The following is a 12,201-nucleotide window of genomic DNA, read 5'->3' on the forward strand; positions in this document are numbered from 1 at the left end:
ATTTCTATCTTGGAGCTGGTCATGAAGTTGCTCTTTGACCCACTTTGTCTGACAGCAGATCACAGACCCCATTTGAGAAGTCTTAGCTCAGATGTGGGAGGGAGGAATGCTGCACAGGGAGGCCACAAAGCACCAGAACAGATAAGCCCTGCCACTAGGTGTACAAGCATTAGATCACACCCTTTTTAATCCATGGTTCTCTATGCTTCAACAATGCTTAAAAAAAAATGAAGTATCCAAGAAAACACAAAAGCAAAGGGTTTGGAGAGCTTCCGGACAGGTGAACATGTAGAGATTTTTAGGAGTGGTGTGCCCAATAAGGGCATGGAAGTACCACAACTCTGTCCTTGTCCTATGCATCAATCCATATGTATTAATTATAATATTCTCTATAATAAATCAGTAAATGTGTTACTCTGAGTTCCATGAGTTGATGAGTAAATCAACAACTTGAGGAGTGAATTGTGGGAACCTGATTTATCAAAGTGCAGGTTAGAGTGCAGATAAACCCAGGGCTTACAACTACTATCTAAAGTGGGAGGTTCTATAGATAGCAAAAATAAGAATGGGGTGCTCTGGGAATGGGAGCAAGGAGGGATGTGATTAAAAGATGGCTTTCCAGAAGAGGCAAGTCTGAACCAAGTAAGAAAAGACAGGTAGGAAGTTCCTAAGAAATGTCAGGAGGAAAGTTTTAAATGGAGGAAGCAGTACCTGCAAAAGCAGAAAAGCAAGGATGCAAAGGTAAAATCAAGAATAAATTTGTTTTAAAAGACTAAAGGGAAATGATAAAAGGTGAGGCTAGAAAGGTAAATAAGACAGTAACATTCTTATTTGTCAGTAACAACAATGGAAATATAACTTCTCAAAGACATTGCTATAGCATTCTGCTGCCTGACAAGCACTCAGTAGATATTTGCTGAGTAATGAACACTATCAAATACTTTCATTTCTATTGCAATTTTCTCGTATGCAGATTTCACACCTCCTATGCTCCTACTGCAATCAATCTCTATAGTTTTTCTTCTATAAACTGCAAACTCATATGCCTTTCCTGTACTTAAATTCTGAGAATAATCTAAAATATAAATTAAATGTACTTGTATGATATATACATGTTTTTTGTGTGTTTTGTTTTGGCTGTGTTGGGGATTGAATTCAGGGCTTCGCACATACTAGGCAAGCTTACCACTGAACTACATCCCCAGCACCATTTTATATGAGATTTGAGCATCTGTGGATTTGGGGATCTTGGGTGAAAGGAATCAATCCTTCAGGAGGCGGATACTGAAGGATGACTATATATCAGAACTCTAGAGGTTGTCTCAAAATCCAATCAATAATTCTTAGATAATACTTTCCCATAAAAGGGGATACATGAACATGCATGGTGGTGCATACCTGTTGTCCCAACTGCTCAGAAGGCTTTAAGAGGATCACAGGTTTGAGATCAGCCTGGGCAATTTAGTGAGATAATATCTCAAAATAAAAAGGGCTAGGGATATAGCTCAGTAGTAGAGAGCTTGCACAGTATACACAAGGCCCTGCTTTGCTGCCTAGCAACACACACACACACACATACACACACACACACACACACACACACACACGATAAAACAAAAGCAAGAGAATCACAGCCTTTGGGACAGAATCTCCTGTGTTTCTACTTGGCTAGCAAAACAATAAACCTTCTTTTCCTTTTTCTCAAAATCATGTCCTCATCAGGGACAAGTACTGAGCTTTCAGCAACAAACTTGGTATCCCAGGTGGGGCCCAAGAGCGGACTCTGCTCCAAGGAAATAAAAGACGCTGTCAAAAGCTTACCAACCAAAAAAAGCCCAGGACCAGATGGATTATCAGCCAAGTTCTACAAGACCTTCAAAGAAGAAGTAATACTAATACTCCTCAAATTATTCCAAGAAATAAAAAGGAGGGAACCCTACTAAACTCATTCTATGAGGCAAGTATCACCCCGATTCTAAAACCAAACACAGTCACATCAAGGAAAGAAAACTTCCAACCAATATGAACACAGACGCAAAAATTCCCAGTAAAATTCTGGCAAATCACATACGAAAACATATTAAAAAGACAGTGCACCACAATCAAATGGGGTTCATCCCAGGGATGCAAGGTTGGTTCAACATACAGAAATCAATAAACTTAATTCTTCACATCAATAGACTTAAAACAAGAATCACACGATTACCTCAAAAGATGCTGAGAAAGCATTTGACAAAATACACCTCTTCATGTTCAAAACACTAGAAAAACAAGGGATAGTAGGAACATACCTCAACATTGTAAAAGCTATATATGCTAAACCCAAGGCCAACATCATTCTAAATGGAGAAAAATTTTGAAAGCACTACCTCTAAAAACTGGAACAAGACAGAAATATCCTCTTTCACCACTTGTATTCAACATAGTTACTGAAACTCTAGCTAGAACAATCAGACAGATGAAAGAAATTAAAGGGATATGAATAGGAAAAGAAGAACTGAAACTATCACTATTTGCTGATGACAATCATATATCAAAAAAAAATCCACCAGATAACTTCTAGAACTAATAAATGAATTCAGCAAAGTATCAGAATATAAAATTAATACCCATAAATCAAATGCACTCTATGAATATTCTGCAAGAGAAATTAGAATTACCCTATTCACCATAGCCTCAAAAAAAATACTTGGGAATCAATCTAACAAAAGAGGTGAAAGACCTCTACAATGAAAACTATAGAACACTACAGAAAGAAATTGAAGACCTCAGAAAATGGAAAGATCTCCCATGCTCTTGGATAGGCAGAATTAATATAATCAAAATGTCATACTACCAAAACTGTTATACAGATTTAAAGCAATTTCTATAAAAATCTCAATGACATTCTTCATAGAAATAGAAAAAGCAATCATGAAATTCATTTGGAAAAAGAAGAGACCCAGAATAGCCAAGGTAACCTTAGCAAGAGTGAAACAGGAGGCATCACAATACCAGACCTTAAACCATATTATAGAGCAATCGAAACAAAAATGGCATGGGATTGGTACCAAAATAGACATGTAGACCAATGGTACAAAATAGAAGACACACAGACGAACCCGCATAAATATGGTTATGTCATACTAGACAAAGGTGCCAAAAAACAGTCATTAGAGGAAAGACAGCCTCTTCAACAAATGTTGCTAGGAAAACTGGAAGTACATATGTAGCAGAATGAAATTTAACCTCTATCTCTCACCCTGCACAAAAATCAACTCAAAGTGGATCAAAGACTTAGACACTAGAACAGAGACCCTGCACCTAGAAGAAGAAAAAGTAGGCCCAATTTTTCATCATGTTGGCTTAGAACCTGACTTCCTGAACAAGACTCCTAAAGTACAAGTAGGAAAAGCAAGAATCGATAAATGGGATGAATTCAAATTCAAAAGCTTCTTCTCAGCAAAGGAAACAACCAACAATGTGAAGAGAGAGCCTACAGAATGGGAAAAAATCTTTACCACACACACCTCAGACAAAGCACTAATCTCCAAGATATACAAAGAACTAAAAAAAAAAAAACTTAACACTAAAAAAACACAAATAACTCAATAAATGGGCTAAGGAACTGAACAGACACAGAAGAAGAAACACAATCCATCAACAATTATATGAAAAAATACTCATCTTCTTCAGCAATTAGAGAAATGCAAATCAAAAGTACTCTAAGCTTTCCTAGCATGGGTGAGGCACTGGGTTCAATCCTCAGCACCACATAAAAAATAAATAAATAAATAAAGTGTATATATATATATATTATATTTATATATTTATTTATTTTACAAGCAATAATAAATGTTGACAAAGATGTGGGGGGAAATGGTTTAGGACCTGACTTCCTAACAAGAAGGGATACAAATTGGAAAAGACGAACTAAAAATATCATTATTTGCTGATGACATGATTCTATATGTAGAAGATTCAAAAAAATTCTACTAGAAAACTTCCAGAACTAATAAATTTATACATTGCTGGTGAGACTGGAAAGTGGCGCAACCACTATTGAAAGCAGTATGGAGATTCCTCAGAAAACTTGGAACAGAACCACCATTTGAACCAGCTATCCCACTCCTTGGTTTATACCCAAAGGATTTAAAATCAGCATACTGCAATGATGTAGCCACATCAATATTTATAGCAGCTCAATTCACAGTAGTTAAACTATGGAACCAACCTAGATGCCCTTCAATAGATGAATGGATAAAGAAAACGTGGTCTATATACACAATGGAATATTACAAAACCTTAAAGAATGCAATTATGGCATTTGCAGGTAACTGGATGAAACTAGAGAATATCATGCTAATGAAATAAGCCAATTCCCAAAACCATAGGCTCAACATTTTCTCTGGTAAGTTAATGTTGATCCATTGCAGGGGGCAGTGTAGGGAAGAATAAAGGAACTCCTGATTATGCAGAGGGGAGTGAGGGGAGGCATGGGTCTGGGAAAGGGAAGGGCAGTAGAATGAGACAGACATTATTACCTTAAATATATGTATGATTACACTACTGGTGTGACTCTGCACCAGGTATAGTCAGAAGAATGAGAAATTGTGCTCCATCTGTATATGTCAAAATGCATTCTACTGTCATGTATAACTGATTAGAACAAATTTAAGAAATTTTTAAAAAAATATTCACATGGGGACTGGGAGTGTGGTTCAGAAGCAGAAAACATACATGTATATATGAGGCCCTGTGTTCAATCTCTAGCACCATACATACACACAAAAAAAAATTCATGTTGTAGGTAAAACAACAAATTCAAAAACTATTTAATTAACAAATCAGTTTAAGTAATCAAAGTTTATATTAAACATCAATTTTAAAACTCAGTTACTTCAAATCTAATACATACTTAAAATCATATCCTAAATCCAGATTGTTTCTTCCTGTTCTTAATGACTTACATTAACTTGTAAATTTGATGAACAAATCAACCCAAATATTATCATCTTATCACAATACGAAAAAAAAAACAATATGCAAAACAAGAGTACTAGGAGAAAATGTCCCTGGATCCTGCCCACTCCATAAGAAAATAAATATAAATTGTAAAAACAGTTTTCTATATGTATATATAATACATGGACAATGAATAGTGGTAACAGTAAGTACATGACTTTGATCCTAAGAAATATTTCTTCTCTCTTAAACAGCTAAACAGGTACAGATTGACCCAAACAATTTGAAAAGTAACTTTTATTTATCTCTGTATGTTTATACACATGTAAATATATAAATACACACTATATATAAAGTAGAAATAAGCCTGGCACAGTGGTACATGCCTATACTCCCAGGATCTTGGGATTTAAGTCTGAATTAAAGTCTTACATTTTTTGAGGAAGGAGGATTTTCAGTTCAAAGCCAGCCTCAACAACTTAACAAGGCCCTAAGCAATTTAGTCAGACTTTGTCTCTAAATAAAATACAAAAGGCTGGGGATATGGCTTAATGGTAAAATGCCCCTGGATTCAATCCCTGGTACCAAAAACAGAAAAAAATCCATTAAGTATATAGAAAGTGTTTGCTTTAGATCATAAATAGTAGGAAAATATGAAAGTTATGGGAATATATAACAGTAGGTCATATATAAAGTGGATTCACATACCACTATGGATACCTTGTTTAGGATAATTTAAGGAGAGATATAATATCCAAGTTTCCAAAGGGTAAATGTGTAGTGAAGAAAAAAAATCTCTATTCTCCTCATTTTCTACTACTACCACCAAGAGGCAAGTCTCTAAATTTTTCTGCATTTTTAAGATTAACTTGTAACCAAAAAAAATTCTAAAAAAGTATATCATATTACAAATTGCCACAAAAACTTGCCAACACTTTATCAGTACTAGTGGGGAAGAAGCATTTACATGAGGGGTAGGGAGAGTTTTTACCTCTGATATCACCCCCAGCGCAGAAAGCCTTTCCTCCAGCTCCCTTTATAATAATCAGGGAAGTTTCGGGATCTTGCTCCCACTTCTATCCAAATGTAAAAGAAGATGGTATAAGCATACTGTAATACAAACTCAAAGGCACACATTCATATCTATACATGTACATATATAAATACAACCTTTTATAAAGCATATCCAGAGGAATGGATCTCATTCATTCCATTTCATCATGGAATGAACTTCATTTTCTTTTCTAAGATAAAGTAGAGGCTATTTCAACAAGGATGCTAAATGAATACATTCTGTGATCCAAATTTCATGATAGCATCTGAAATATAAACCATAACTTTAAGACCAAGGTGAGTAAATATGGACTTAAAGGTAATATGTTACATAAACTTATAAATCTGGTAAATAAATCAACCCAAAGATTGTTAACAGAGGAATAACTTTTTTTTAGTTGTAGATGGACACAATACCTTTATTTTATTAGTTTATTTTTATGTGGTGCTGGGGATCAAACTCAGTGCCTCACACATGCTAGGCAAGCACTCTACCACAGAGCCACAAGTCCAGCCCAAGGAATAACCTTTCTACTATAGTATAATATGACACTTTCTACTGAAACATTTATAAGTAATAGAGCAAAACCACTTATGATATTAATCAAATGTACAAGTTCTGGGGGTTGGTAAGAACCACTAACAAATAAGCAGGATCTGGGGCTGGGGATGTTGTTCAGTGGTACAGAACTTAGCATATGAGCAAGGACCTAGGTTTCATTCCTACCACCACCTATAAATAGAATAATTGCATCAAGTGCCAATGGAAATTCAAAAGGTTAGAATAGTCCAATGAAAAATTAACAGGAATTCTATAAACTCTATTTTACAGAATAAAATGATAAGTGCACAAGAAAGAGATATAGCCAGATAGATGACTTTCAAAAGAGCAATGCAATTCTGAACTACAATAATAAAAATATGCTATTCTGACATGGAAGTTTCTACCTTCTTCCACTCTAGTCCAACTCTGACCTGTAATACTTGGATAATTTCTGTGGTAGCAATTTAGGACACACTATGTCTCAAACAGAACACAAGAATGAAAGAGACCATGAAGTGAAGAATAAGAAATTAAATGCCAGGAGAGAACTAACATTTGTTCAACACCTACATGGCAAGCCATATTAGGTACTTCCACATACTATTTCGTTTAATCTTTGTGATCATTCTATAAAAGATCATCATCCCTATTTCATAGCTGAAAAAAGGGAGAAATAAGGAAATCAATTTTCCAATGTACACAGTTAACAAGTAGAAATCCAAGTTTGTAACATCAGTAATCTGACTTTAAGTGCTACATTTTTCTATCACCCTATGTAATGTACTTAGAAAGGTTTATAGCCTTCTTTAAGAAAAAGCAGGCCTGGCTCTGCTCTCTGCCCTCTTCCTCTCTTCCTCTTCTTTCTTTCCTCTTCCTGCTTTCTTCCCTCTTCCTCTCTGCTCTTTCTTTCTGCCCTCCTCCTCTCCTTTCTCTGCTCTCTGCCTCTCCTTTTCTTCCCCTTCCGGGAGCCCCCTCAATAAAATCTGTTGGTTTAAAAAAAAAAAAAAAGTCAGATCAGGCAGATAAAAACAGCTGTTTTTTAGCCAAAAGGCTACCATATGCAGACAAAGTAGATTCGTACACTCATGTTCTATGAGGCAGAGCTGTATCATTGGCTCAAAGATCAGAGAAACAAAGAATGACAGAATACAAAAAGGACTTGTTAAAAATCAGAGCTATATAAAAGTGGAAGGTGGGGCTGGGGCTGTAACTCATTGGTAGAGCACCCGCTTTGGGCAGTTGACACGCTGGGTTCGATCCTCAGCACCACATAAAAATAAATAAGGATATTACATTCAACTACAACTAGAAAAATATTTTTTTAAAAAAGTGGAAGGGGGGACTGGGCTTGTGGTTCAGCAATAGAGCGCTCACCTAGCACATGTGAGGTGCTGGGTTCAATCCTCAGCACCACATAAAATAAATAAATAAATAAAATAAACAACTTGCTAAGTCATAAGTCCAACTACAACTAAAAAAATATTAAAGAAAAAAAAAAGTGGAAGGGGCTGTCCTGTAAGGGAGTAGACTTCTTATCACCAAGGTCCCAGAGATAATCACACAGGAAAGCACCAAGGACTCAAGAATCACTGGGGCTTGGGTACATAATCAAAAGAGTCCTATGACTAAATGGGATAGAATCTTTACAACCAAACTGTAAAAGATTCTGTGGGATAAAATATTTTATTATGATACATTTTTAAAATGATCCATATAAATGCTTTCAGAAATTACAAACCTTTAACTGTGAGTAAATCTTCTGAGTCATATTAAGATTCAGTGCATTGAGTAACTTCGGTCTATTAAGTGTAATCACTCCTGCACAACCTTTTTTTTCCAGAAGTACATCCTCTGCAGCTTCTGTGTGCTTGGACATTCTCTGTGTAGGCAAAGAAAAACTTCATGATAAAATTCACTTTTTGTTGCAAGTCCACATCAAAACACACACAAAAACCTTTCATGTTAACAATTACCAAAGGAATGAATCAATAGGTATATCTGGCAAATATTTCTAAAGTTATTTAGTCTGTATAGATGGACAAATTCCAAAGCAAACTACACATATCTCCTGAATTTTTTTCTGAATCAACTGATTTATAATAAAGCCTAATACTAGAATTTCCTGGACCATAAAATACTCTTAAATCTCTTAACTTACTATTTTTCAAGCTCTATGTTAGGCAATGAGAAAGTAAAACTAAAATAGAAAAAAGCAGCAAATAAAAAAAATCTGACTACATTACCTTATAGATAGCGTTTTTTGTTTTGTTTTTTGTTTTGTTTTGTTTTTTAAAGGTAATATCTGGCTTGGGCCATTTTAATGTATATTGAGAAAAAGGGAGTAAGAATTCCAGCTAGAAGGAACAGCACTTGCTAAGCCATAAGCAATGAAAATTTGGAAATATGAAGATGTAAAAATGAGTGGAATAGAGCCAGGTATGGGGGCTAATGCCTGTAATTCCAGCTATTTGGAAGGCTGAAACAAGAGAGTCATAAGTTTAGGCCAGCCCCAGGAGCTCAGCAAGACCTATCTCAAAATAAAATTAAACAACAACAACAACACAACAGCACCAGGAGGCTAAGGCAGGAGATCAAAAGTTCAAGACCAGCCTCAGCAACTTAGGCCCTAAGCAAGTTAGCAAGGTCCTGCCTCAAAATAAAAAATAAAAAGGATTCAGGATGTGGCTCAGTGGTTAAGTGCCCCTAGGCTCAATCCCTGATAGCAAAATAAAATAAAATTAAACAACTTCGGCTATAAATCAATGATAGAGCACTTGCCTAGTATATGTAAAGCCCTGGATTCAACAATCCCCAGTATTTAAAAAAAAAAAAAAAAAAAAGGACCAGTTAAAGGAATGATTGATGTGATTGATGGCAGGCAGAAAAAGAAATTTGAGGCAAGATTATAAAATTTCAGACTTACATGTTATATGTTTGGAAAAAAGTTGCCTATAAGTTATCACCAAATCTCCATTTCTGTAATATACAGTACTAATTTAACTCCTTAAAGAACACGGGTTTAACTAAACAGCAATTTTCCAGATTTGTGTCACACATAAATATCAGGGCTCATGGCACTACCATTCTTAACACTTTTTATCCAAGGACAATTACTTAAACCTTAAATGGGAACAATGTGCAACATAAAATTAAAAGTCAGTTCGAACTAAAAAAATTAACTGAAGTATGTCATTTAAAGCTAAACAGCACACTTACTAAGATCTAATAAAATTCAGGAGTCCATATTTTGAAAGCATATTCAACGTTTACAGAATGCTTAAGTTCTCCTTTATAAAATCATGCTACATATTTAAGATTGAAACTAATTATTAAAATTCATTATCATATTAAATATAATTTATATGCATTTAAAAAGTTTTAGGAAAGGCTATTAAACAACAGGAAAGAGTATCTTTTCAATTTAAATTTCTCACTAGAGAAATTCAAACTTACTTAACACTATAAATTGTAGTAAAATATGGGTCCAGTCCCTAGCACAAGTAGCTTAATGGTAGAGTACTTGCCTAGCATGTGTCAGGCACTGTGTTGGATCCCCAGCTCCACCCCACCCCACCCCCCCAAAAAAAAAGGAAAAGAAAGAGAGAAAGAGAGAAAGTGACTATGTGGGCTCACATGAAAGACTTAAAATGTTCATCAGTGAGAAAATATACTTAAACAAAATATGGTCATTCATATGAGCACATGCTAGGGACTCTTTAAAAAGAATCCCTGATGAACATTGTTGCAAAAATTCTCAGTAAAATTCTGGCAAATCACATACAAAAACATATTAAAAAGATAGTGTACCACGATCAAGTGGGGTTCATCCCAGGGATGCAAGTTTGGTTCAACAAACAGAAATCAATAAACTTAATTCTTCACATCGATAGACTTAAAGACAAGAATCATATGATCATCTCAATAGATGCAGAAAAAGCATTTGACAGAAAACATCACCCCTTCATGTTCAAAACATTTGAAAAACTAGAGATAATAGGAACATATCTGAACATTGAAAAAGCTGTCTCTGCTATACTCAAGGCCAACATCATTCTAAATGGAGAAAAATTGAAAGCATTCCCTCTAAAAACTGGAACAAGACAGAGATACCCTCTGTAACCACTTCTATTCAACATAATCCCAGAAACTGTAGCCAGAGCAATTAGACAAAAGAAATTAAAGTGATACAAATAGGATAAGAAGAACTGAAAGTATCACTATTTGCTGATTCTATATTTAGAAGATCCAAAAAAAATCCACCAGAAAACTAGGATTAATAAATGAATTCAGCAAAGTAGCAAGATATAAAATCAATACCCATAAATCAAATGTGTTCCTATACATCAATAATGAATCAACTGAAGAGAAATTAGAATTACATCAATCACCATAGCCTAAAAAAAAAAAAAAGCTGAGAATCAAATCTAACAAAAGAAATGAAAGACCTCTACAATGAAAACTACAGAACACTAAAGAAAGAAATTGAAGAAGACCTTAGAAGATGGAAAGATCTCCCATGCTCTTGGAGAGGCAGAATTAACATTGTCAAAATGGCCATACTACCAAAAGCATTACCCAGATTTAATGCAATTCCTATTAAAATACCAAGCATTCTTCATAGAACTAGAAAATATTTACTTCCAGGAAGGAAAACTGGCATCTAAAAGACAGGAGCAGGACAGCCCTTTGAACCCTCAATTTTGTACCATCTGTATCCATATACTACCTATTCAAAACAAAATTTTAATTACCTTTTTAAAAGAATGATAGATTAGACTTAGAAACTACTAAATTAAGAGACTTAGAAAACTGTTTTAGCTGGGCATGGCAGCACACCTTTGTAATCCCAGCTACTTGGGAGTCTGAGGTAGGAGGATCACAAGTTGGAGACCAACCTAGACAATTTAGAGAGATCTTGTCTCAAAATAAAAAATAAAAAGTGCTGGTTCTTTTAGAAGAGTCACAGAAAAACTGCTTGAAATACATTCTGTCTTTGCCTGAAGTACATGTCAAAGCAAACACCAGGGCCCAGAAATACTCAGCCCTCAATCCCTGAGGACACTCCAGTTTATCTTCCTTCCATCATAATAAATGATAAAGTCCTTTGTCTCTAACCCAAGAGTTTTATGTTTTCTGCCACCATCCATAAATTCATAACAAGCTATTAGTTTGTATTTCTAGACTGGACATTTGTGTCCCTCCAACATTCATACATTGAAATTCGAATCTCCAAGATTCTATATTAGGAAGGTAAGATTGATTAAGTCACGAGGACACAGCCTTGATGAGTGGTACCAGTGCCCTTATAAAAGAACATTTAGAAAGCTCCCCACCCAACACCCACCACGTGAAGATGCAGCAAAAAGAAAGCCAACATGGCCAATTAATGTACTCTAAGGCAGGCCCTTGTCAGACACTAAATCTGTTGGTGCCTTGATCTTGGACTCTCCAGCCTCCCTCTCTAGAACTGAGAGAAATGTTTGCTTTTAGATCACCCAGTCTATGGTAATTTGCTGGAGCATCCTGGATGTACTGACCCTTTTATTTGGGGTAAAAATCAAATCTTAGAATCAATGCTTTTTAGACAGAACCAAAGTCCTTCACCAATCACAGCTGTCCCACCCCCAATCACAGCTGCTCCCTCTCCAGAAAAGTAAAAC

At 35.4% G+C, this 12,201-nt stretch overlaps 1 protein-coding gene across 1 annotated transcript in view; it reads right to left on the reverse strand.

Moving 5' to 3' along the window:
- Positions 1 to 12,201, reverse strand: part of HIBCH (3-hydroxyisobutyryl-CoA hydrolase) — an 82,341-nt gene that overhangs the window by 58,150 nt on the left and 11,990 nt on the right. Inside the window, exons 3-4 of the mRNA XM_081260477.1 lie at positions 8,280 to 8,420; positions 5,936 to 6,020 (exon numbers count right to left, since the gene is read on the reverse strand). Of these exons, the coding sequence (XP_081116603.1) occupies positions 5,936 to 6,020; positions 8,280 to 8,420 (226 nt within the window). The remainder of the gene's footprint in view (positions 1 to 5,935; positions 6,021 to 8,279; positions 8,421 to 12,201) is intronic.

This window comes from Spermophilus citellus (assembly GCF_964194105.1).
Source record: "Spermophilus citellus genome assembly, chromosome: 11".
Classification (NCBI taxonomy): Eukaryota; Metazoa; Chordata; class Mammalia; order Rodentia; family Sciuridae; genus Spermophilus; species Spermophilus citellus.